General features: G+C 37.6%; 1 protein-coding gene across 1 annotated transcript; it reads left to right on the top strand.

The window, feature by feature from the left end:
- The first annotated feature begins 50 nt into the window (after positions 1–50).
- pdcl (phosducin-like) lies at positions 51–26,560 on the top strand. The gene is made up of 14 exons (XM_038275043.1): positions 51–228; positions 391–474; positions 4,235–4,351; positions 8,126–8,266; positions 8,348–8,491; positions 9,702–9,883; positions 10,115–10,198; positions 10,421–10,667; positions 11,775–12,061; positions 14,830–14,977; positions 19,467–19,821; positions 22,683–22,870; positions 25,140–25,321; positions 25,564–26,560. Exons 1-14 carry the CDS (start codon positions 222–224, stop codon positions 26,125–26,127), a joined length of 2,730 nt encoding a protein of 909 aa, XP_038130971.1. The 5' UTR covers positions 51–221; the 3' UTR covers positions 26,128–26,560.
- Positions 26,561–27,878: the final 1,318 nt, after the last annotated feature.

Genomic DNA, 27,878 nt, shown 5'->3' with positions numbered 1-27,878 from the left:
CTGCAATCCACTTTCTCCCCCTTTCCTATTAGATGGGAAGTAGTGGAACAGCATTTCTCAGAAAGAATGAGGTAACCTGCAAGCTTTTCCTGTTGCTCAAATCTCCCTCTTTCATCCTCTGAGCTTCAGTCTGCTCCCATCTCCACTCCAGTCTGGATTGTTGCTCTTTCCCTAATATTGTAGAAGTTGGAATGACATGGTCTTGAACTGAGGCTGCTGTAATGAGAGGTAAGTGTATGCGCTCGCAGCCCCTGTTTGTGCCCCTCTTGTATCAGCATTGCACTAGGGGCTCAGACAGGGTTCACTTTAGATGTTATTAGTATTGCTGGAATGTGATGAGTTTTTAAACTGCTTTAAAGCACATTAAATTACCATTTTCCCCTCTCTAAGCTTGTGTTCTTGGATCAATTTGTGCTCTTCTCATGCTCCTGTGGGAGCCTGGATGCCAAGGGGATGAGGTTACAACCAGCACAGGTGAGTGAGAGGTTAGTCTCCATAGCTAGTCTCTGTAGAGCTTGGAACATGGCAGGAAACGCATGTGGAGTTTGAATCAGAGGAAATGGAAGCCTGTGTTTTTATTATCCCTCCTGGTTTCATCAGGACTTTCTCCAAACGTGATGGATTGGACTGAAGGGGTGTTCAGCATTCCTGTTGGCAAGAAAACAAATGCATTAAAGGTCCATGCAGGTCTTGACAGGATTCTCCCCCATTAAAACCTGCATGGACACTTTACACCGTTATCTTTTTGAGCTTTAAGTGGAACAATAAATCAAGCAAAAGTCCTGCTATAAATAAAACAAACTGAAAAGGCAATAAAAGAACACCTGAAAAATAAAAAAAGGTCCTTCTGATACTAATTCCTTTCAAAGTAATTTTTCACATGAAAAATTCTCTCAGGACGTTTTTTTAAAACTTTAAGGACAAAAAGCATTAAAGCCAGTGGTAGAATAAGTTTTTCTTTTTAACTTTAAAACAAAAGCTTGTATGTGGGAAAAGGACTCTCTTAAGCAGAATCTTTGTTTTTTTTTCCTGCCTTGTACAAACAACCATTTTCACGCCTCTATGCAGACAAGATAGCATCTTGCCCTCAGGTGAAGCTATCAACATTCAGCCATTCCTCAAGTTTTTTTTTTTTTTTTAAAGTCGATTTCATTACCTGTCAAGTCTTACCTGATGTCTCATTTTACCAAATGAAGTTTGGTAAAAAAAAAAAAAAAAAGTTTGAAAAACTCCACAGAGTTTTTCTCTTCCTAAATTCCTGCCTCACTCATTTAATTTCAAGTAAAAGCTTTAAAAGCCTGTTACCGGTAGTTGTTTATTGCAGCAGAATTTCAATGAGATTAAACCCTTTTTTGGAACTTGAGAAATCAGTCTTTGTGTAAGTTTATATAGCTGCCAGGTGAAGTTTCTGATCTGATAAGTGTCCTCCAAACAAAGAGGAAAACAAAACTGAAGATTTCCTTGCATGAGCAGTGAACAATAATCCATTTAAAGAAGAGATTTTCATTTGAAATGTTAAGATGTGTTATAGGTCATTAGCACACAACTAAACCCTGTGCGCATACTTGCACCACTGGGCAATAATTTATGAGGGTTTCTGTCAGGAGCGTGTGTGGACTTGCCAAAAAACCCTCCCCTCCCCCAACCTCTTTTTTTCCCCCTCTGGTTTAAATTGCCCTATAAACTAACATTGCTTTTTCATGTAACTTTTATCCCAAATGCTGTTTCACTTGACTTGTAAAAAAGAACAAGTTGGATTGAATCCTCAGTGAATGTTATCTTGATGCATTTCATCCACGTTAAACCTGCCAATGGTCTGCAGCTTTTCTAAATACACTGACTGGAAACTGTTGGAAGCTTTTAGAAAACTCAGTCTGGGTGCCAGCGTCACCACAGGTTAGTGATCAACTCATTATGTTCATTTGTTGGATTCGTGAATAAAAAAAATAGTGGGGAAAAAAACAATTCCTGTTTCCTGTGTGGGCATGCTATATCCCAGCTTGGTAGGTAGGCATTACCTTCAGAGTTAATGGCCAAAGATGTGTTTGCATTTTACAAGCCAAGACACCAAAACTGAAAAAAAAAAAGATTAGTGATGGTGAATTAGTCAGTAGTTATGGTGGGGAAACTTTTGTTATTACAACAACCTGGAAATTTTCTCTTAGATAATTAATACTTTAGTAAATGGAAAATACGGGTATTTCTAACAAGTACAAATTTGACAAGCACATCAATTCAATGCAGTTTAATTTCACTTCTGGAAAAATCACAAGTTAGAACATCCCCTCTGTGAAACTCAATGAAAGATGATGTCTGCAGAATACATTCATCCAGTCGACTGCTTGAACATTTTGTGAAAAAAAAAAATCTGGAAAATTCAATTTCTAGGAAAAGCTACCAAAGGATTTCAGCTTTAATTTTAGTGAAAAGAGCTTATACAAAATATTGACGAAGTAGTCAGTGAAATACACTTTTATTTGATAAAAAAGATCCAAGTTACTTTTTTTTTTAAGCCGATTTCATTTCCTGTCAAGTCTTACCTGATGTCTCATTTTACCAAATGAAGTTTGGTAAAAAAAAAAAAAAAAGTTGGAAAAAAATTAACTCCACAGAGTTTTTCTCTTCCTAAATTTCTGCCTCACTCATTTAATTTCAAGTAAAAGCTTTAAAAGCCTGTTACCGGTAGTTGTTTATTGCAGCAGAAATTCAATTAGATTAAACCCTTTTTTGGAACGACAAACAAGTTTTTCACACGTTTGTCGTGGTAGTGTTAAAAAAATGTCTGCAAGATTCAGCAGAGGGAATATTTCCCTCGAAACTCAGCCTAAAACAATGCACATTTTGCACAGTAAAAGCTTTTGCTCACTCTTAAACTAAGTGGGAGTCCTTTGATTTACAGATAAAAAAAAATCTGTTTTACCCTTTTCCCCCCCTAAAAACTCTTAATGTAACATCAAACCCAGTATGATTAATTTAGAAAGTTTACTGTCTTACATAAATAAATAATTCCAAGCTTAAGTTTTATTACATGTTTTAAAGACACACTGCAGTTAGTCATAGTTTATCTTTTACGTCTTTGCGGTTGTTTGTTTCTTCTGCATGTGTAAGGACTGAGTCAGTAGGAAGCAGTTAAACCAAAGAAATTTGACGTTTAGATCAAACTAACGTCTGAATTCTATATGGTTTCTATTTCCTTTCAAGGTCATGATTTTACTTATCTGCTTTTTGCATTGTCAAAATTCAAATGAATTGCCTTATTCAAACTGCCATGTCCCAAGTTTTACATTGAAGTGTTCCTGGTTTCAAAGGCTTTAATAGAAAGATCTGTTTTTTTCAAAGAAAGAATCTGTTGGGTACCTCTAAACTTAATTATTGCTGATTAAGAGCTTCCCTGCACATGCATGCTTCAAGACATTCCCTGTATTTTCCTAGAAAGTGATCCTGAAAAGGCCTCAGGCTTTTTAAAAATAAAAATGAAATTGCACCTTAGCAGCAAATGAGATTTTGCTGTCTATACACAGATTCAGCTCAGATTCTACAACCCTGTCCAATGTTTTAAAACAAATACACTAAATATAATTACAAAAAAAAAGTTTGAATGAGATCATTCCCTTGTGGGAAGATAAAAGACAAATATTTAGACCTCACATCTGTCTAAGAGACATATTTCTACAGTACTGTAATTCTTACGTGTCACTTAAACTTTAACAATTCTTCTGTGGTAAGGTTATCTTGATATATATATATATATATATATATATATATATATATATATATATATATATATATATATATATATATATATATATATATACGAAAAATAGGGAGTAGAGCTGTTACCACAATGATGAAAATTATGGCTTCACCTAATGCAACAAAAAAAAAAAATTACTGGAAAAATCCTACAAGGACAGCTGGACCTTATTTCCTGAGAATTTGATTCTCTAAAGTTGATGGTATTCATGTAAACAAGAGGACTAAATGTTGGATTGGATTCAAAGGGTGGTTCAGTAAAGTATCAACCACTTATTCGACCCGTTTGCACTTGATTTTTCATACATCTTTTCCTTGAACAGATTTATTTTTTTGTTAAAGCTAAATATTTCTAACAGCACATGATGGTGGTGTGATGTGATGAGAGTGTGTAGAAAATCTGTTTATAATCTTGGTTTGATCCACTTTCACTATTCGACCAGAGGTTGTTTTTTTAGACGTTTTCCTTCCGTTTCCACAGTGAACCCATGCTGTTATCTGCCTTGTCAACACTGGAGTGTTTGTGTGCGCCACGGCCAGGACAAGTACGAATGTGACTGCACTCACACTGGCTACTACGGACAAAACTGCACAATCCGTGAGTCCCCTCATCCTTAAAGACATCCTAACTCTCTCATTTCCTCTTGTATTATTACACTTCTCAGGAATTTGAAGCCTTCCTTTCTCAAAAGGACCCTTAAAAAAATAACAATGGATTCTTGTAATATTATGACAAAGCTTTTGGCTTACAGAGTTATGGTTCCTTGTCTAGACCAAATATTTTGAAAAACTTTTGGAACACCCAGCAGAAGAGCAGCTGGATCATAGGTTTGTCTGTTGATTTCTTCTCCAGAGGTTTCTACTCAGCTGCTTTGAACTGGTCTGCTTCTCATTACTGCAAAACACCCATCCGCTGTGGTCTCCAATCAAACCTGATGTATATACCATGTGTAAAAATTACCTTTAACTTTGCATGGTAAAAAGAAATGAGGACAAACCAGCAAAGAGTGACTGAACAGGAGGTGAATATATGAGAGAGAGAAACAAAGACCAGGATAATTAGTAGATTGGGAGTAGGTATGAATAGAGGCCAGAAGGGAGCTAGGGAAAGAGACTGACACAAACAAGAAATATCTAAGAACTCAATTTGATAAAATTTGAACAGAACCAAAACCATGACAATAAGGAATAAAAGATTAAAGAAGTTCTACATGAGAGGGGTGGTGCTAAATGTGTGGATATGGATATCTTTTGACAAGTTTGACAAAAATTTCAGCTCAGTTCTTCTTCTTCAAAAAAAAGAAAAGAAAAAACAGTTAAAATTGAAATAAGTTTGTAGGAGACCTTGGTCTCCAACACTGGTTTCTAGCTGTGCCCACAAATATTCTGTGAGGTTGAGATTAGAGCAGTGAGGGTCATTTACTTACATTGACTTTGCCACTAACTTGGAGGTTTGCTTTTGGCTGCCCTCTTGTTGGAAGAGTGATTTTCGGCAAAGCTTTACCATCCTGGCTGATGTGTTGAGATTTCTCATTATTATTTCCACATGTTTTTTCATGACAGCTTTTCTTTTCTGAAGTGCACCAGACCCCATACTTTGGGGATCCCCCTTTAGCTTTAAATCTAATGATGGTCATTATGGCAGAGCTCACAATTATAGCTGATATAAGTAAGGGGAAAAAAACAGTCTGAGCAAACGCTAACAATCAAAAAAAATTATGTTATTTCTTTAAACAGCACGTAAATATTGAGGCTCAACTATCTTAAGCTCCTAATCTTTTGACCAATGGCTAGTCCTGATGCTATACCACCTTCCCACCTTACTACCTTTTTCATTTGGTAGTGGAGAACTTGACTAAGAAAGCTGCTATAATATCTCAAAAATACTGCACCAAATCATAATTTGTTTGTACTTTCCTTGACACATGCATTGCAGTGTTAAACCCATGTAATGCATTAATTAGGATTTTTTTTTTATCATTTTACTCATAAAACTATTTATTGCTGTTCAAATTAGTTGCAAACAAGTTTATGGATTATTTAGAATTCAATAACTATGGCCATGGTTTGTGTATCTCACCCTAACAAGACACTTATGCATTGCTCAGAAAAATACAGCAGGTCATTTGAAATAGACAGCATGACTGCACAGGATGAACAGCTTGAGAGGACTGAAATGATCCCTTATGAAATAAAAGGAATCAGTAGACACGCTCAAATAACGTTTTTCAGGTCGTGCTCACAATATTAAACTTTGTTTTTTAAAAGATGACGTGCAAAACCTGGCGATAGTATGACAATAACAGGAAGGGTTTGTGAGTTTAGTCAGGGACCACCTTTACTGATCCTGTAATAAAGCTGTGATACTTTAGTTCTTTTACACAAAAATGACACAAATGCACATCTATAATGTTAAGTGAAAGATATTATTTTTAACTAAAACTAAAATAAAGAAAATAGAGGTGGGTTTTTTAATTAGCCATGAAATGATCATCAGTCTCATAAATCATCAGTGTTTATACATTAGCTGTGATAGTTGAAGGCAGGTATTTCCTCTGTTTTGCACTTGTATTTAAAAAAAAAATGCTCTGCACCAGTGGTTGACTTCTGGACCCTAGAGTTCTTACTGGGGCATAATGGTGACACAGGTTAGATGAAAATATTTTCCCATAGCCTTAAATTCAAATCCTAACTTGGATTCTAAAAATGAACAGAAAGCGAGGGCAGACAGGCCAGCAGAAGTGTGATCTATCTGTACAAGTATCATCTGATATATAGATGATTTATCAAAACCAACAAATAGAGATGCGCTTGGATCCAGCCAAGATGTAATCAAAGCAGGGATTTGTTTTTCTAAAGTACATGGATGGAATGTGGTCCTTAGCAGCAAAAAGCTCTTTACTTCTGAGCAGATCTGCCTATCGAAGCTGAGTTTTGTAAATGGAAAAGTGCAAAATGAATCAGCTGCAGGTTAGGAGATATGATCATTCAGATATAATGATTTACGTTTTATTCTTGTTCATTTCAAAGAAAGCATATCTAAAGAAAACAGAATGGGGCCTTGAGGTACCCCACACATATTAGATTAAAAATAAGAATATTTATTAAAGCATATTTCTACTTATGCTTGAGTAAAATTCATCTTTAACTAATTAGATTTTTTAACAAGCTGCAGGAAAATAGCTATTCTCAGTAAGTGATGTTAGAGAAGCTTAAATTTCAAGTCTCCTGACATAGAGTTATGGTTTATAGATGATCACATCACTGCAGAAGGCATATGTCTGCGTTATCAGAAATGTTCTTTTCATAACAGAATTTCCACTCCTTAAAAAGGACATTAGGTTTATAAGTGTTATCTACCACAAGGTTTGGAAGATGTTTAGCTTGTCAGATTAAAAGCATTCTGCTTCTCTTCAGAACTCTTCCTTAGAGTATCGGGAAAGACCATAACATGCTTCTTCTTACATATCAGCTAGTTAGCTTGCACTTTGAAGTACCAGTTGTCACATTCAACCATGGTTCAGGTGTTGTTCTGGAATTTTTTTCCCTGGAACAATGGAGTTCAGTATACTAAGCACAGATACAGTTACACAAAAGTAGAGACTCTCCTGAAATTAAATTAGGGCTGAATAATTTTGCCAAAAATATGAAATGCAATTATTTTTAACCACTATTTTGGTTTTAATCTGATCTTCCTTTCCACTAACCACAAACATGCATATATTTCATTCGAGGGTTACAGTTTTCTCATGACCCTTAAAGCTTGCTTTGTCCATTGTTCAGGACTTTACTGTTACTGTTGGGTGAAAAATGCTTACCTGTACTTGCATGCATGGGTCAGCCTGCAGCTCTCTTATTCCTTATGTGAGGAAGCAAACCCCCTTTAAGTAATTCTCACCACCTAAAGACCTGGAGACATGTATTTACTGTCTTACACTTGTTAAAAGTAATGTGACCAAAACTGAAAGAAAAAAAAAAAGTGCCACTACAATTTGAAAATTGAATTTATTTAAACTGCGATTATTATGCTAATGCAATTAATTGCCCTTCCCTAATTAGATCAAAATCTAAAGAACTTAAACACGATGTTTGGGATTTTTACTGAGTTGGAAGTAAGTTGAAGCTCTTTTAGGCAGGGTTTAGGATTTGTGGTACAGAAATGACAATGAACTGCCATATTGTTTAACCGGTTCTTGAACTCAGTGAATAAAGAAATGTGGGTGGGCTCCGCCATTAAGGTTTTGTAAACGACCACAGTGGACTGTGTCATAATGACTAGGCCATGTGGAGTACATTTCCACCCTTCAGTCCCAATTGTTCTCAATTCCAGCCTAAAGTGTTTTTTCTCCCTTTCTACCTCCCCCCATTAAAGCGGAATTATGGACCCGGGTGCGTCAGTTCCTCAAGCCTAGTCCAGATGTAGTGCACTACATTCTCACCCACTTCCACTGGCTCTGGGACATTATCAACAACACTTTCTTACGGGACACCCTCATGCGTCTGATTCTAACAGGTCAGAAGCTAGTTGAAACAAATTCCTTCACAGTCATTTTTTTTTGTATTTTTCAACCAACCCTTTTCCTTCTATAAATAGTGAGGTCCAACTTGATTCCCAGTCCTCCCACTTTCAATTCAAAATATGGCTACCTCAGCTGGGAGTCCTACTACAACCTCAGCTACTACACCAGGATCCTGCCGCCTGTTCCTGAGGACTGCCCCACGCCTCTGGGCGTCAAAGGTAGACAATAAGGATTGTCAAAAATAGTCTTATTGGTATTCATACCTGTACTTTCCTAATCTGTTGATTTGTTTGGGAATGTAATTTCCTCCTCTGCCCACAATGATTTACCCAAATGCTGACTTGATTGAAATTTATATTTGTTGTAAAAAGTGTTGTGGAATCACCATATAGTGAGCCATCACAGTTTTTGTCTACTTTAAGTTTTTTTTTCCCCAAAATATATTTATTCAAATTTTAGCAATTTAAACAAACAGCTTGAACAATATACAGAATATAATCACAGCAATATTTACGTTACTGTTCAATTCAAAATAAAATGCAGGCAAAAAATTGCCTCACACAACATTTGTTCCAATGCGACTGATCCCATTTCATGCTTAGCCTCTTATACTGAAAATTAATTAAATTTTTGTAAATTTTTTTATTTTTATTTACGGCACTAGTGGCTTGTTTTTTTTCGACAGTAGGCTGACAGGAAAGGGGGTATGAGAAAGGGGGAGAGACATGCAGCAAAGGGCGACCCGGCCCTGGGTCATCCACTTCGAGGACTAAGGCCTCGGTACATGGGCCGAAGCATGCCCTTTGTAAAATCTTTTTACGGAAAAATTATATTTTGCATGCAGTGTTAATTTAAATGCACTTTATTAAAAGAACAACTAAAGTAAAATTAAATAAGGTCAAATAAAATATTTTTATGTACCTCAAATAAAGCAGATTTAATACATAAAAATCAAATACAAAAAAATGTAAGATTACCTTTTTATTATCTAAACTATATATTATAAGGGTTAAAGTGTATATTGAATCATAATATGTATTGCAGAACCTATATTAGTTTTCTTTTATAAGATACTAATATAAGGATGATAATAATGTCTTTTCTGCCCTTGCAGTTTTTTTGTAAAGATTTGCAAAAGCCAAGAAATAATGCATCTTTTACTATGTAGTATAAACTCAGACTGATATTCTGTGAAAAGACAGCTTTAATTTGAGCATATTTATTAAGAGGATAATAATTCCTTTCCCTGAAAGGTCCACAGTATTACTATCTTGTTAATAACAGAAGGATCAGTTATTGGTAACCCTTAAACTGTAAAATGAATGTAGCTGAGGCTTTTTTTTTTATTGCTACTGGTGGCATAATTCATTGTGGGGTAATGCATGTTTAGGCTGTGAGTAATGTGTTTTTTTTTTTCATTTTGCCAAGGCAGAAATGGGCTCCCTGACCCCGAGGTGTTGGTTGAGAGGCTGCTGAAAAGAAGGACATTCAGACCCGACCCTCAGGGCTCCAATCTTATGTTTGCTTTCTTCGCTCAGCACTTCACCCACCAGTTCTTCAAGACATACAATAGCATGGGTGTGGGCTTCACTAAGGCTTTATCGCATGGGGTTAGTCCAACAAAAAAATATAAAAATAAAACTTTGTAGAGAAGGCAAAAAAACAGAAAATATATAATTTCATTGGCATCAGATACGTTTTAGAGAGCCTTGTCAGGAGTAGCAAACACATTGGAAAGTTTAGTAACTTATAAAGTGAATCAGATAATGCCTGGCATTTGTTAAAATTGCTTCCATTTGGATTTTAATTTTGTTTTATTTTGTGTTCTGTGACTCGCGCAGGTTGACGCGGGGCACATTTATGGAGACAACTTGCGACGTCAGCACAAGCTCAGGCTTTTTAAAGATGGAAAAATGAAATATCAGGTGAAACCATCTTTGCTTTTACATATGAAACAGAACAAAATAGATTTCTTTTTTTTTAAATCTAGGGAATGGTGTTTTCCTATTATTTATCCTAATTTTTAGCAATATCATTTGAAATCAGCTGAACGGGCTTCTTTAAATGGATATACTGTCAGAAATAAGAGAGCATAGTTAATTAACCAAATATATCTTGTCTCACAATATGTTATTGTTTTCCACCAGATAATCAATGGAGAAATGTACCCCCCTACCATAGCTGATGCTCCTGTGAAGATGAGCTACCCTCCTGGGATCCCTTCAGAGAGACAGATGGCCATTGGTCAGGAGGTGTTCGGGCTGCTCCCTGGTTTGGGGTTGTATGCCACGCTGTGGCTTAGAGAGCATAACAGAGTCTGTGACGTCCTGAAAGCAGAGCACCCAACCTGGGATGACGAGCAGCTCTTCCAGACCACCCGCCTCATCATCATAGGTGAGCTTGACATTCTGTACTGATGTCTGGTCTTCAGTAAGCTCAACAGCTAAGCCCCCCCTTTACACTAGAATAGTATTTCACCCTAACATTGGAGAATATTCCAAAATGGGTATCACTTCAGCGCTGCCTGGAGAGGTCTTTAAATTGCAACTGGGAACGTCCTGGTGGTGACAAGTAGCGCATTTAGTCTTGAGAGATTTTGAAGTACGGCAGACCCCTAATGCCAATTTGACAACTTAATTATGTTAGCACTGGACTAGCAATTTTATCACTCTAAAATAGGGTTACCAGCTCGGGGGAAGGACAAACACCTCCAAATTGCCCCTACTGAACAAACTACTTGGAGAAAGAAGAACGTCGTTATAATGGCCACAGCTCTGATGCAAACAGCATCTATGTGTAGGAAATAGACTAAGCAGAAAGACCTAAAGATTTTGGTGTGATTTAATTAGAGTGACCAAAAAGAACCAGAATGCGGTTCACGGGGTTCCTGTGTGCAAGCAGAGTGGTGAACCAGTGTAATATATTACAGCATAAACATAGCATGCTAAAGGTCACTTCTGGGCTAGAAAGCATTTGTTTTCAGACTAGTTTTCAGGCATGATGAGCCCTTCAAACCAATATGAATAAATTGTATTAATTTAATATATATATAAATGGTTTGCTGGGAATAGATGAGTCTGCCTTTCTTCCACAGTCTTTATATGGACAAATTTGTGGTTGTAAGCAGCCCTCTGGGTTAATAGCTGATGTCTTGAAAGCTTTACTGCTCCTGGGTAAGATTCAAGCAGGCTTGTTTTTTAATTGGATCTACTTTGTTTGCAAATATAATTTTTTTAAGTTAATATACTAAATGTACGTATAGAACATAAGACTAATTATTCAGCTGATAAAGCCATGGCAGAAATGATCAAACCATCCTTGTCTTCTTTTTAATCGTTCACGTTTTGGTTAATTTTCGTACGTTTTTCTACTAGTAGCAAATTTTTGTCACGTTTGTATATTTAATGTTTATGTTCGTTCATTTGATGTTAACTCAGCATCCTGCTGCATGAGTTTACCCTCATGTTATCCCTGTTGTTGTTTTCTCTCCCTGTCTTCCAGGTGAGACCATACGAATCGTCATAGAGGATTACGTGCAGCACCTCAGCGGCTACCTACTGAAGCTCAAGTTTGATCCCTCCCTGCTGTTTCAGTCCCAGTTTCAGTACGGGAACCGGATCTCGCTGGAATTCAGCCAGCTCTATCACTGGCACCCCCTGATGCCTGACAGCTTCCACATTAACGGGGACGAGCTGTCGTACTCGCAGTTCCTCTTCAACACATCTGTCCTCACATACTATGGCGTGGAGAAGCTGGTGGATGCCTTCTCACGGCAACCTGCTGGCCAGGTATCAATCTACAACTAACATGCCGAAGCTCTGAGGGCCAATTATCTTGGTGATTTAGGCCTGTTATGGTTGTAACAAATGTCTAATCTTATAGTTTATCTCCAATTGTGGGAAGGTCACAAGCCAGTGATGTGTTGCATTTCCCTTTTTTGCTGCATTGTCCTTTAAAGATGATAAAAATTTTAACAAGTGAAGTAAAAGGAAAAAAATGGTTGAAAGATATTCTGGCGCTTAATGTAGGACAACGCCCTAAGTAAGCATCTGAGTACACAAGAGGAAGCCCAAGTACGTGCTTGTGGATTCTAGGAGGTTTTATTGCATAAGAAGAGCAAAGTTTTCGCAAATAATTTCTGATTGATCTTTTTTTAACTTTCACTGAACTCTTTACTAGGTACAGCAGCAGTATATTGCTAAGTGGTTTCTCTCCCTTTGACTCACAAATGAACTTAAGTGATATCCCATAGTTTCTAATATGACATTGGTCCTGCTTTTGCAGCTGTAACAGCTTGAAGTCTTCTGAAAAGGCTGTTCACAAGAGGAATTTTGGACCATTCTCCCAGGAGCACATTTGTGATGTCATAGACTGATTTCTGGTTAGAGGGCCTGGCTCTCAATTTCTGCTCTAGTTTATCCCAAAGTTTTTCTATGAGGTTGAGGTCAGATTTCTTTCTTATCCATGCCTCATGAATGTTTGCACAGCCATGAAGAAAGTGGAAAAGGCAATCTCTAAACTGTTTCCAGAAAGTGGGGAGCACTGAATTGTTCAAAACCTCTTGCTATGAGTTCTGCTCTAGAAACCCAGGGCAGCTTGCTTTTCACCACCTCACACAGTGCTATGTATTAAATTTGTTCATGTATGTTGTGGATACATCTGCTCCACCGTTGAAACTTCTTCTATGAGACTCTTTATGCTTTTCTCTTAGCTGGGAGCTTTAGAGGTCTGTAGAGATTGAAGTTGCAAAAAGTCCTTGATCTATATCAACCACAGCATCTGCTTGCCACGCTCAATCAGATTACGTTGCCCACTGATTTGTGGCTAAGTTGCTTCCATCTTCTTATAATACTGCAGATGATTAACGGTGGATATTGAGGACAGAGGAATTTTTACACAAGACCTGTTGCACGGGTTGCATCCTTACATCTCCTGTTGGAGTTCACTGGGCTCCTAAGAGGGATCAAGTGTCACTCAAATGTTAGTGGAAACTGTCTGCTTGCCTTGGTGCTTTACTTCATACACCGGTCTCCATGAAAGTGATCCAAAAGTTGGTTTTAATTATTTGGATCGGGGAGTGAATATTTTGGGCAAAAAAGATGCAAAAACCAATTTAGACCACCTTTTTTTTTTTATCAGAACTACCTTAATTATTTGCTCAATAAATGGTCTGATAAAATCTTCAGAGACTTATATATATTGACAGGACAGGATCATTCAGGAGCTCAGCATTAATCAGCTGCACATGCATCTCCCATTCTACCTTCAATTTAGATCTGCACTACAAAAACTTATCTAAAGTTAAGTGGAGATTTCTTAGAACAACTGCCCTTAATTTGAGCATGTAAATATAGGATAATTAGATATGCACTAGAAATAAGATAATGCAGTCCCTTTTTTTCCTCATTTAGAAATTAACTGTTTCTATAAAAGTAAATTATTTTGATGTAAATTTATAAAATAAATTTTGCTGCTAAATGTTTTCAATTTAGGTATTTTGAGTCCTTAAAGGAATAGTACACCCAAAACATGATTAGCCTTCATTTTCTACTCACCCCCATGCTGAACAACACTCTGGAGTACTTTTTTGATATCTCAAATGCATCTGGAGATCTGGGAGGCTTCTTGCTGACATTCAAATAATGGAGGTCTACGGTGCCCGAGACAGAAAGGTCCATAAAAGTCCACAAAAACGTGTCAATATTCCTCCATACTTCTCGTCCAATGTATTCCAAGTGTCCTGAGTGGGTAGCATCCAGAATTTACTCGAAACGAAGTCATTTAGAATGTTTTTAGAGCATAAACAGTAGTGTATAGTATTTCCTGAAAGCGCGCGCCAGCGCGTTCATGACGCTACGGAAGCCGGCAGACCAAACCAGATGAAAGTGCGCATTCAGCGTCTGCTCTTCCAATAATGCAAGCGTAGAAGAAGAAATGTGCTGTTTACCTGTGCAAAGAAAGAAACAACGAAAGAAAAATGTCTGAGGACTTCAGTGTTGAGGAAGAGCAGGAGTTCTTTGCCGAGCTGAATGCGCAGGTTTGGTCTGCCGGCTTCCGTAGCGTGTGAGCGCGCATGTGCGCGCTTTCAGGAAATCCTATACATTACTGTTTATGCTCTAAAAACATTCTAAATGACTTCGTTTCGAGTAAATTCTGGATGCTACCCACTCAGGACAATTGGAATACATTGGACGAGCAGTATGGAGGAATATTGAAACGTTTTTTGTGGACTTTTATGGACCTTTCTGTCTCGGGCGCTGGGCACCTCCATTATTTGAATGTCAGCAGACAGCAAGAAGCCTCCCAGATCTCCAGATGCATTTGAGATATCAAAAAAGTACTCCAGAGTGTTGTTCAGCATGGGGGTGAGTAGAAAATGAAGGCTAATCATGTTTTGGGTGTACTATTCCTTTAAGGTGAAAAACAAGCATATAGATGTAGCTACTGCAGATGTGGCATGAGTGACAAAAAATGCAAACAGAAACGGATTCTGTTAAATTAAATATACCATTTGTCTTAAACATTGCCTCATCATCTTTAAATGTTTTCCCTGCAGATCGGTGGAGGCTACAACATGAACTCTGTTGTCACCAATGTTGCCGTGCGAACAATAAAGGAGTCGCGCCAGCTTCGGGTCCAGCCTTTCAATGAGTACAGGAAGCGTTTTAACCTGGAGCCGTACACGTCGTTCAGAGACTTCACCGGTGAGAAAAACCACTGCTGTCACAGGTCTGACTCAGAACATCAAGAATGGAATTTCCAGCTTTCTGTGAGAATGTCTGGCTTATTTGTTGAGTCAAGGACTGCTTATTGCCCCCTGTAAACCTACATAACCCACCCTCTTGCACTCTTGCTAAGGTTGTGCTCAAACAAGTTTTCCTCCTGGGCATGATGAGTCTTCCTGAAGCAGAACCCCTGTGAAGCCTGTTTAAGCTGGTTTCGGGTGGGATTTGTCGAACCATTAACTACCTACATTCCAGCATCACGCCCTGTTTCAGCTGAAAGGCTAAGCAGCCCTAGAGCCAGCTAGATACCACAGTCACACCTGTTACCAGCAGCCCCAGACTCTAATGACAACTTTGATATTAGTATCAGGCAGAAACAGTTTTAGTGACAAAGACGTAAATACCAGGGATGCTGTTTTAATTCATTTGTTGTTGCCCAGTCTAAGGCAAAATGACAATGAATCTAAAATTGAATGCTCATAACTTCTAAATTCATCTTATTTAGGCTCTTTAATTGCAGAGGTTGGCTGAAACAGGAACAGTTTAATTCGGCACCAGAGAAATGGTTGGATTCATGTATTAATCTTTCTAACCCAATCTTCCTGACGCTGAGAGAGTTTTTGATGCAGGAGTTTAGATATTAAGGACAGGGAGAAAACACATCCCTTCAGTGGAGTTGCATTTGGCGGCTGAGCCTGAGGTGTTGAGGGAATCAACACTAGAGACCCACAGCTGGATAAAGCTCGTAGTTCACTGATCTTTTAGAAAACACTGGTTTAGGGGATAGATATATTCAGATAGTTTGTTTCAAGGGTAGTCAACCATGACTGGCTGACAGCTTCCATCTCCTTAATAAGATATGATTCAATATTTTCTAACAACTCTTGTACTTACACAATACCTACGTTTCCTCCTTAGAATAACGAGTTTAGCTCCACCAGAGGGTCTCCGACAGCTGTCAAAGAAACCTCTGCTTTTTTTCTCTATTTCAGCCTCATCACCATCTGACCTTCTGACTTTCTCTAATTAGATACACATAATCTAATCATTTAGGCATCTACTTTATGGCGAAAGCATAGATTTAACATCTTCCAATGAAACCATCTTAATGACTGTGTCAGTAATTCTAATGCTCCGATTATGTAAGTGAAATATGCACTTTTTATTGATGCTTTGGGATGTGATCTATGTCCAATAGTTCTGCAAACAGGAAAGACTTTTGGCCAAATAAACTGCAGCCACCACAGTAAGGGTCCAAAATATTTGAGAGTGTTTAAAACGTCATTGCTCACTTTACGAGGCCAGAAAGGGTTTGACCTAAACCAGCAATGCTCATCGGTTCATTTTTGAAAGATTCCTTGAAAGCTCAGAGGGCCAGTGACACTATATTCTCAGAGGAATAACATGTAAAATAAGGTAAATGACCTGTTGGTTAGTTAGGCCACACACAAAAAAACAAGATTTGAGCCTTTTTCTTATAGCAGTTTTAGGGGAAGATCAGAAAAGATTAGCTGTGTGGAGGATTTGACCAGTTTAAAAAACTATTTTCACTTTCACCCATCACAACCTTGCATTTAAGCTTATTTTAATGGAAATCTTAATCAATAAAATCTAATTTTATCTATACATGATATGGGAGGAAAATTCTGCTTTCTTTTTGATTATTTGCAAACAACATTTAGTCTGCAATCTATTTATGTATGTATGGTCTTTGCATATCTGTAGGATTAGATTTTCGCTAGTTCTTTGCATAATAGCTTAAGTTCACTCAAATTAAATAAGATTTATATTATTTGGATTTAGATAGAAACTTTGACAGAGCCGCTGAAACACAAATGGGCTTCATCTGAACAATTTAATTGTAGCTATGGTTGAACATTTAGGATCTTTTTCCTGTTAGAAGATGGGCTTCAAGTCTGGTCTGAAGTGTTTCACTGCTCCCCACAGATTCTCTTTATGAATGGCCCTCTTTTTAACTCCACCCATTACTTTAACTCAACTGATATGGGGCATCTCCACAGCAAAAAGCTGCCACAACAGTGTTACACAGTGTGTTCAGGGTAGGGATATCCCAATCGGACACTGATATCAGATGTCAGCCCGATGTTAGACAAAAAAACCAACAAGATTTTATCATCTAAAATCTCAGATATTTTAATGATGATAGAAACACTCTGCTTCTGTTAAAAGATTCTGTAACTCATGGGTTAATTTTACATGGGGCAGTTGTTTTCATACCTTTTGTTGTTGACTTTAGTTCCTTTTCTTTAGTTTTAGTAAAATTGATCGATCAAGCCTTTTCTAACATCCTACAGAATAAATTAAGTAATAACAGCTGATAGGATTCATGCTAATATCGGACAATTCTCAAAGCTGCAATATTGTTATAGCATATCCTAAATTAAAATGTTTTATCGGGCCAACCCTAATTAAGTGTGATGTGCAGTATGTCTTCTCCAAGACAAAAGCTTTTGCATGTAGAAACGAAGGTTACATGCTGCTTTTATCTAGACAGTACGCTTTCTTCCACATGTTCTCAGTGAGCTTTAAATGCCAGATGGGCTTTCCTATGACTAGATATTTTCCTGGGTGATGAAACACTTCATTTCCTTCCTTCAGTTCATCATTATGACCCTTTTTTGGCTCTGCCAACACATGGAATCCCCATATACTCTAAAGTATCTGGTTCTGTCCTGAAAAAAAGTGTGAAAAAGTTCAAGACTTATGAATGCATTTCCAGTAATGTCTATGATACAGCTGGTGAAATAAGTATTGAACACGTCACCATTTTTTCAGTTATTATATTTCTACAGGTGCTACCGAAGGAGTTTTGAACACACGTACTGAAATTATTTTATACTTTGTACAAAATGCTTTGTTGACAATGACAGCTCCAAGATTTCTGCTGTATAGATAAATTAGTTGCATGCATTGCTCAGGTGGGAACAAACTTCAAATCTTGAAGGTTTCTTGGGCCTCTTCTATGAACTCTGATCTTTAGTTCTTTCCATAGAATTTCAGGTCAGGTGATTGGCTGAGCCAGTCTAACAGCTTTATTTTATTTCTTTGAAACTATTTGAGTTTCCTTGGCTGAGTATTTTGGATCACTGTCTTACTGAAATGTCCACCCATGTTTCATCTTCATCATCCTGGTAGATGGCAGCAGATTTTTATCAAGAATGTCTCTACATTTTTCCTTTCATCCGTCTTTTAATTATTTGAAGTTTGCAGTACCATAAGCTGAAAACAGTCCCACACTATGATGTTCCCACCTCCAAACATCCAAAGGTCTGACCAGACTATACTCTCCCAGTATTTCACAGGCTTGTCTGTAAAATACTGGGAGACTGTGCAAAATGCTGAGCAGGAACATTTAAACAAGCTTCAACATGCTTTTTTTTCAGTAACGGACTCTTGCATGGCGATTGTGCATGCTGTATACAGGCCATGTTTGAAAGCACTACTTATTGTTTTCTTTGAAACAATTGTACCTGCTAATTCTAGGTCTTTCTAAAACTCTCCACAAGTGGTCTTTGGCTCTTTGACAACTGTTCTGATAATTATATTAAATCCTGGTCAGACCTGGTCATTGTCGGTTTATGGTGAAATAATATTCTTTCAACTTCCGGACTATGGCCCTGACAGTGCTCACTGTAGTATTCAGAAGTTTAGAAATCTCAAGCAGTCTACGATCCACCTTATAGTATTGCTACTCGCATGTTTATTTTCAGAGATGGGAAGTAACGAAGTACAAATACTTCGTTACTGTACTCAAGTAGATTTTTCTGATATTTTTACTTTACTTTACTACTTATTTTTATGGCGACTTTTTACTTCTACTCCTTACATTTTTACACAAATATCTGTACTTTCTACTCCTTACATTTTAAAAAATTGGCTCGTTACTTTAGTTTTGAATCATTTCAATGGAGTTACCGTTTATTATTTTTCACCTCATCAATACCAAATTCAATCTAATTGGATGGGAATCTACGTTGCATTTGACGCACCACAACAAGATGAATTGACAGATTCTGCGGTATTCATTCGCGGCAAATCATTGCAGCTTGGTGGCGGTGGCGTTAGCATAGTAGCATGGACGACGAGATGATTGAAAATGAACACAACGGAGATCTAGTCCTATTGGCAGACATCCATTTAAAATGTAGGCAACGGCATGAAAAAAGTGGTTTCTACTTTTACTTTTATACTTTAAGTAAATTTACAAGCCTGTACTTTGTTACTTTTACTTGAGTAAAGAAGTTTAATCAGTACTTCCACTTTTACCAGAGTATTTTTTAACACAAGTATCTGTACTTTTACTCGGTACGGAAAGTGAGTACGGAAAGTGAGTACTTTTGCCATCTTTGTTTATTTTTCAGATACCTTAGATATTGTTTGGATCTGTCACATAACATTGTAATGTCATTGTATGTGTGTAGTGATACGTTTGGTTATTTCTTTCCAGATAACAAGGAGATAGCCAGCACTCTTGAAGAGCTTTATGGTGATATTGACGCTCTTGAATTTTATCCTGGGTTACTGCTTGAGAAGACTCGACCGGGGGCCATCTTTGGACAAAGCATGGTGGAAATGGGTGCTCCGTTTTCCCTCAAAGGCCTCCTGGGAAACCCCATATGTTCTCCAGAATACTGGAAGCCCAGCACATTTGGAGGCAAAGTCGGCTTCGACATCGTAAACTCTGCCACTCTGAAGAAGCTGGTGTGCCTGAACTCCAGGACGTGCCCCTATGTGGCGTTCAGAGTTCCAGCAGAGGAGAAACCAGATAGGAACGATGGGAGAGAACGAAGCAATGAGCTATGACCATGTGCAGACCCAGGAGGTTTATGTTTTCTACTCTTCAGCCTGAGGGTTTCGGAGTGACTGCAAAAAACAAGCAAATGATTAAACAGTCTGTTCTGCAAGAATTCCAACTCTCCCATTGCCATCTTGCAGGCTGTCCTACACTTGAACAAACACATCAGTGCAGTGAGGAGTAAAACATCTGTTTTTTTAATAAATTCCTAAAGACTGAAAATTTGTAATTTTGCACTGTCAGAGAATAAAGATGTGTATTTGTTGGTAAATAGTTTTGAGTACATTTTAGCTGCAGAATATGCTGTAAAGGATTAATAAAAATTGGCAGGTAACATCTATTGTTCTTTATATCTCAAGGGTGTCTGCCCCATGAACTGAAATCTCTGAACCTGTATTTATTTTGGCCTGCACTTCAACCCTGACTGGAACGGAAAATCAAACAATAATGTGGAAGCGTGGGCGTCATAAATCCATTACCCACCAGCATTAAAGTGTTGAAAACACGAAAAGATAGAAAACTCAGAGAAATTTCAGGAAAGCATTTGGGATAGATAACAGATAAGTAACCTCTTTTGGAGAAATACATTCATTCAAATCTTCAGGCAATATTTTTTCAGCCTGTTTCTTTTAGATGATTAAAGCTACATTGTTTTGTTTTATAACAGTGCTGGCACCCCAAAGCGTTTTGTAGAACATGTAAAGGAAATCACTGCCCGAATAAAAATGCATATTTGTTGCAAGCTGCAGTTTCCCTGTGCAGGAAACTGCACGGAAGATGGAATTTGATGCATGAGTTCCCAGAATATGTATCTATCTAATTAAATGTCATGTCTTGCGTCATGGCTTCCTACTTTTATTGTCTGCTTTTAGTCTTTAATTTCTCTATAATCCAGTCATTTCTTCCTTTCTTGAGTTCTTTTGTTTTTACTTTTCTATGTTCTTTTTTTCCATTTCTTCCTTTTGTGTTAATCTATTCCTTTGTCCTTTTTTTATTCTATTCTCGTTTTCTTTTTGTTTAATTCTAGGCCTCTACAGAAATATATTTTATAAAGCTACGCTAAACATTTGCGTGGTTTAGCCAAACGCAGTTCCAACTTTTGTAACAAAAAACTATTTATTCCGCGTTTCAGGGTCACGTCGCCCTCTAGTGGAATTGTTTCTAATTACATGTAACGTCTGCAGCAGAGTTTCACCCTTTGACGTCATGTTGTTGCTTTCAGGGCCTTCAAGTAAAGGACTGATGTAATATGCAGCGAATTGGTGGAGGGATTAAGTATAACATGAAAATTAGTTGTAAATTGATTGATTGTTTGATTGACTTTGTTGATCTCACAGTGGAGAAATTTATTTAAACATAGGAAAATATCACCATAAATAGGTGGAATCATTAAAAAAAGAAAAGAAAAATCTAATACTGAATCAGATCAATGCTAAGACACTGATCATAATGTACAGAAAAGAGAATAATTGTGTGTGGCGGCATCATACTCTTCATTTGAGCTTCTGATTACTTTGCACTATACTTTCTAATTCTGGTCCTATAGGCTAGCAGACTTGAACTCTGTCTCTTTCCTTTGATCTCTGGAATCTACTTCTGGTCGCATCTGTTGCTCCTAAAGAGATAGACAAATATAAATATAAATGTTTTACTGTGAAAAACATTTAAAAATGTCACAAGGGAATGTGGATGATCAGTAGAGGTTAATTACTTTTTATCTGTTGATTTTACTTTAAAATGTAAATATATCTTACAACAAAATCAATTCCTGCTCCCTCTTCTATTGACAGTCTTTTCTTCAGCAGAACTTCTGTTTCACCCTTTCAATCCTCAGGCAAGTTTTTATTTCCGTTTGTATTTCAAATTTAAAAGTTTCTTGTGGAATAAATAATACTGAACTGAAACACTAAACGGAAGCCCCACAACAACAAAGCATTGCCGTTGGTAAAAATAAAATAAATAAATAAATAATAATAATAAATAAAAACGTTAGATAAAAAATTTCAAAAACAAAGGAAAAGTTTTGGTTGCGTTTAGGCTTGTAATTCATATTTACAGAGTTTCTTTAAATGCGTCATTGGCAAGGGGCGTGGTTTGTGCGAACCAAGCTAAACAGATTATATAGAGGGCTGGCTAAGCGAGGCGCTACTGTAAAGCGGTTACTGTGTGTTTTCTAAAGTAAGTAGCTATAAATTTGTTAGTCTAACGGTTGTTTTTTAGTTTTAGTTACACAAAATAAATTCGTCGACTTGTGCCATTTAAGTCTAGAATGAGAGCTAGCTAGCCCCTTAGCTAATGCTAATGTGGCTATACCCACTTTATATTAAAACGGTGTGTTAGGAATTTTCCAGAGTTTTTTAATCAATATTAACTTTTTGTTATACACAGAGAAAATACTGACTAAAATCCTGGAGTACGTTGCGATGGATTAACATCGCCAGGTTTATTAAAGGCCTGTTAGCTTTCATTAATCGCACATACCCCATAATAACTACAGAGATGTAATATTCATTAAGGTTAAAAGTGTCTATACTGACCTTCATTGTAATTTTATCACATTAATTGAGTGTTTAAGAAAAAGGAAAGCTAAGATAGATGTTTACAGTGACTGCCTTCTGGTCTATTTGGCTTCCAGTGTCATATTACACTGATCAGAGCAACCCACCCAACAGGCCTTTCAGCTTAAGTTTAATCAGCTGATGTCCTATTTTCCAAATAGGCTTTTTCTCTTTGTCTTAATGAACGTTTGGGTGTCTGTAGTGTGGATTATAGTAGAGCTTAAATTCACGTGAGTTTATATGAGGAGTTTGATCAATCAGACAGCAATTATAGAGCTATAGTCTGATATTTCCTAGTTTGTTTCCACAGCTGGGCCGCTGCCATGACAACTCTGGATGACAAGTTGCTGGGCGAGAAGCTGCAGTACTACTACAGCAGCAGTGAGGATGAAGGCAGTGACAATGAAGATGAAGATGGGGAGAAAAAGACTATCCGTGATGCAAGTGCCTCTGAGCCAGAGATAGACTACAGTGCAGATGGAAGTGCTGTTAACACAGGTAACACAGAGTGAATCCTTAATGAGTTTATTTATTTGTTGTATTGCTTTGTGAGGGAATTAAAATGTGGATGCAAAATTCACATCGATGGGTGTGAGTGTCCCATATCAATCAGTCCCAAAGTATTGCTTTTGCTGCAATATTCAAGCTTCTTGAAGTGTTTGTTTTTACTGAGCCCAGGTCAAAATTTTGCACAGCTTGGTGGGAATTAATGGTTGTGAGAATATTCCAAGAAAAGAGTTGCTCTCATCTGGATACAGCCCCATGTTTTTTCTGCAATTTCTGCTCTGAAGGTTTTTTTATTTTTATTTATTTTTTTGCTGTTCTCAAATTTAAAAACTTAAAGCCGGGCATACACTGTGCGATTTTTATTTTTTATTTTCAATTGTTGCACACAGCTACAGCTCACGATGTATTTTCTCACCTTGTGCGACCTGACGCTCTGATGCGATCTACATGCTCACATTGTAAGTCCAAAAACCACATCGGACTCAGCTCCACAGTGAGATGGCGCTACTCTGACTCGTCTATCTGGAAACCAAATGAGTAGAAGAGGAATATGAACCTCACTGGAGTGAAACGCGCTGCCTTGGCAATTTGTGCAATTTTGTGCTAAAAGCCCTAAAAAGAAGAGTCGACGACGTATTAGGACAAAGACATGGCTGAGCAAACCTGGCTACTACGGTCTGTCAATTTTACAGTAAGAACTCCATTTCACTCGCACCCCTGCCATGCTTTTGTTTTCATCTGAGAGGAAGAAGAAGAAAAATCCTTTTTTTTTTTTTTTAGCATGCCCACTGAGCGATTTGCCCACGACGGCCAACATGTTTGATGTTATCTCAACCTTACGATTCCTGATCGTAAGGTTGGTCGTAAGAGGCTGATCTCCCCTCTTTACCCCCTGTACACTACATGATCAAAAAATTCTCACACGACTGGAAAGTTGGCCCAATAAGGGCGAAAAATCGTACAGTGTAAGCCCGGCTTAAGTCTTGCCATAGATTCTCAGTTGGAGTTACCGGTAGTTCTGGACTTTTGAGTTTTCAGCCGTTAAACATACTTCGGCAGACACAGACAAATCAGTAGTAATTCTAGCTGTATGTTTTTCTTTTAAATGCTGAAGAACACCAGCCCTTCAGGAGTGGAGTTTAATATCCCTGATATAAAGTCTAAAGTCAGTTTTTCTCTGGGAATTTTCTTCAATCACTAAACCAGCTACCATGTAGATGTAAACATCCCACAGCATAATGCTGCTACCACCATGCTTTACCCAAGGGAAGGTGCATTCAGGATTATGTAGTGTATTAGTTTTCTACCTCAAAAAGCATATTTACTGTTGGATGGAAAGCAACATTTTATAAATAACCTGACTAAAAGCACCTTTTTCCCCAGGTTTGCTGTGTTTCGTAATAGATTATGCCTAACTGAAACTGACCTCCTTAGTCTTTCATCTTGGCACTCGCAAATAAAAGACTCTTTAAAGTTCAACAGTTGTTTGCTTATAATTTCTCATTCTGAATTAGGATCCATTTAGCCAAAAATCTAAATTGTGATTATTTTCAACAAATATTAAAATTTTATTTAAATTTCCTTTGCACTAACCACAAACATGTAAATGTGTCACTCCCTGGTTTCAGCTCTTTTATGGCCTTGAAAGCTTTTTTGTCCAGAGTCCATTGTTGCAGGACTTTACCGTAAATTTTGTTTGGAAAAGTTCTCACTTCTACTTGCATGACTGGCTGGAAGTAAATTTCTGATCTGGTGAACTTTAAAGTGCCTTGAGATGAAATGTTGTGAATTGTTGCTATAGAAATAAACTGAATTGAATTTAATTAAATGACTGGAGTGGGGGAAAATGAGTCTCTAGGTCTTGTTAAATGTAATCCGACCATCATTGAGTGTCTTGAAAATTGCAATTTGTTATGTGTTTTTAACCTTAACCTACTTTATAGGAAAAATAACAAAAGCATAAATAAATCTATTATTTATTTTCATATCTGATCACAAATAAAGTCACATACATACATACAATAAAGATACATACACATTTATGCCACACTTTTCAGATTATTATTTGTAAAGACAAATTTGATAATTTTTATCATGTTTCTTTCACATTTATTGACTGCTTAGTGGTAATATATCCCCTAAAATCCTAACAAAAGCATTAGGATTTGGTTTTTCTGTAACAAATTGTGATGAATTCTGAGGTATGCCTTTTGATCATTAATAATAAATGGAAGCATGGATTTTGAATGTTCCCTTTCAGGTCCAAAGGGAGTCATCAATGATTGGAGGAAGTACAAGCAGCTGGAAGTGGAACAGAGGCAGGAGCAGAAAAGGGAAATGGAAAGACTGATAAAGAAGCTGTCAATGACATGCCGCTCAGACCTTGACCTGAAAAAAGACAAAGAGGAGGAGAAGAAGCTTCAGGACAAAATTAAAAGCAAAGTAAGCAGGAAGGAATTGGGAATCACTAAGAAAAACTATGTAGGAGCCTAAACTTAGGAATCTACAAACTAGCTGTCAATGTTATCTTTTTTATGACCTTACTAGTAACACAATTATAATGACTAATGAACACAATTTATTTTCATAGATATCTATTCACTTTTTACAGAATTCATTGTGATCTGATCTAACAAATTCTCCTGAACATTAGGTGACTTTCTTGTTTTTCTCTTGTTCCACAGATGACTATGCAGGAGTACAACATGCTCCAGGAGGAAGAGGACGATGAAGACTTCCTGCAGCAGTACCGCATGCAGCGCATCGAACAGATGCGGCGCCAGCTCTGCCGTGGAAAACGCTTTGAGCGCGTTCATGAGCTCAATAGCGGGGAGGAGTTCCTGGAGGCTTTGGACAACGAGGACAAGAGCACACTGATAATGATCCACATCTATGAGCCAGATATCCCCGGCTGCGACGCCATGAGCGGCTGCCTGATGTGCCTGGCACAGGAATACCCTCTGGTGAAGTTCTGCAGCGTGCGCAGCTCAGCCATCAGCACCAGCGAGCTGTTCAGAGAGAGCGCCCTGCCCGCTCTGCTCGTCTACAAAGCAGGAGACCTGATAGGCAACTTTGTGCGGCTCACCGACCAGCTTGGGGAGGATTTCTTCGCCGTAGACCTGGAGGCGCTTCTACAGGAGTACGGCCTGCTGCCGGAGAAGCCCCCTATCGTCCCAAAAACACTTCGTAACGGAGCCATCATTCAGAGCAACGTGAGCGATGAAGACTCAGACCTTGACATAGACTAGTTCTCTATTATCCAGTATGTACATTTCATTTGGTAAACCTGCACACCCCGTTAGCATGGACTGTATATCATATTTATTTCTGAGAACCCCTTGTAGAGGTCCTGCTCTCATCTTACAGCACCAGAGCCAAAGCAGAAGAAGTAAATGACTTCATATCATTCCTTTCTGAATATTTGGACATTATCATATTGTTTGAAACAGAGAGAGTAATACGGCTGTATGTACAGTTCATTTAATCCTTGAAGCTCTCATGGTTGACCTCTATCTTCTGTGTTCATTCATTCCTCTGCATTGTTTCCTAGCTTGTCAGCTCTATGAAATGTTTCACTCTTAACAAAGTTGAACCTTTAATTCCAGACTGACATTTTATTAGTTTTGTAACTTTTCTATGTGCTGTAACCTGAAATAAACTGCAGCGTGTTTCAAAATGAAATATTTTTTTTCTTTTTTTTTCTTTTTAAAGAATGGCCATTAGGGCTCACTATCCTGCTCGTTTTAAGCGTTAACAAGTTGCTACAGAACGGACTTGTTTGAACGGCTCGTTGACAGGCATCTGCAGCATTTGATCCCTGCTGAGGAAGTAATGGTATCTGTTCAATCAGGTATGCTGGAGGGGAGACACAACTAAAACAATTAGCCCTGAGCAGCAGGGTAAGAAACACTCTTAAAAAAAAAAAAAATAAGACTCAGAAGGAATGCAGAATGTATAGGTTTGAGGTTGAATAAATGAAAATGCAGATGGGTGTTGTTAGTTTTAACCAAAAAATATAGGCCTGCTTGCGACTATATAGAATCTAGCCTGCTATCCCAAGATAAACAAAAACAGCTGCAGCTCTTTCTTGCAGGTTTGAAGCCCAGTCTCCATCTCCAAACCAAACACAACTCTGCTTCCCCTGTCAGCAAAAGATATCGTCTCACATTAGAGAAGGTTATTTCTATTTTACTAGAGTTAGTCTTTGCAAATATATGAACAACCTTGCATGAGAATATGTGGCCTTTGCGAATCTCTACACCATGAAACTTAAATGTTTGACTTCTATTTCCCTAGCAATTTTAAACACTTGCTTTATTTAAATATTTATCTTCCACCCTACTTTTCCTCATATCTTTCACTTAAACATCTCGCCAAAGGCTACGCTCACAGGACTTGATCTCCTTCATAAATCCACCAGTGCAATCAGAACTTGTAGAAAAAAATCATTCTCCTTCTCTGCTCCATTAATATCAGATACTCTGCAACTGGATCTAAAGCTTTCCCCCGTAATTCTCTTGAATGTAAGTCTCTGTTGAGACAAAAAGAGAAATCTTTTTATGATACTTTTCTTGTTTTGAGCTCAATTTTTCAATTCCAACTGTATCCCAAAAAAGCCCCATCGTTTGTAGCTCTATCTTGTCAAAATAGCAATGAAAATCTAAACCATTTGCCTTTAGAGTCACCCTGAATAATGTAATAAAAAGAAAATCCAGTATTTAATCTCTTCAGGCCGTTATGTTATTATGGCATTAAACCCCATATGGTTATCTGCTGTTTTCCTGGAAACTGTAGGTGTGCTTGAAATCTATGCAAAATTGTTCACCCTTATTTATTTATTTTTTTATCATGCCAATGGATTTTGAAAAAACAAAAAAGAAAATTACGGTGTGGAAAGATTGATAATTGGGCTTAATACAATAAAAATGCAAATAAAATAAAATGCAGTTTTATTGTTTTTTATTCATAGGTAACCAAAGCATTTAAAATCTGTTATTGT

Source organism: Cyprinodon tularosa, unplaced genomic scaffold (genome assembly GCF_016077235.1).
Source record: "Cyprinodon tularosa strain WSP-4 unplaced genomic scaffold, ASM1607723v1 ctg94, whole genome shotgun sequence".
Classification (NCBI taxonomy): Eukaryota; Metazoa; Chordata; class Actinopteri; order Cyprinodontiformes; family Cyprinodontidae; genus Cyprinodon; species Cyprinodon tularosa.
The sequence above is the reverse complement of the archived record's forward strand: the minus strand, read 5'-3'. Positions and strand labels throughout refer to the sequence as shown.

Bases quoted from the DNA above. Each gene is read 5' to 3' on its own strand.
- pdcl (XM_038275043.1), top strand. The intron at 12,062-14,829 runs GTATCAATCTAC...TTTTCCCTGCAG, and splicing joins CACGGCAACCTGCTGGCCAG to ATCGGTGGAGGCTACAACAT. The intron at 22,871-25,139 runs GTAACACAGAGT...GTTCCCTTTCAG, and splicing joins TGGAAGTGCTGTTAACACAG to GTCCAAAGGGAGTCATCAAT.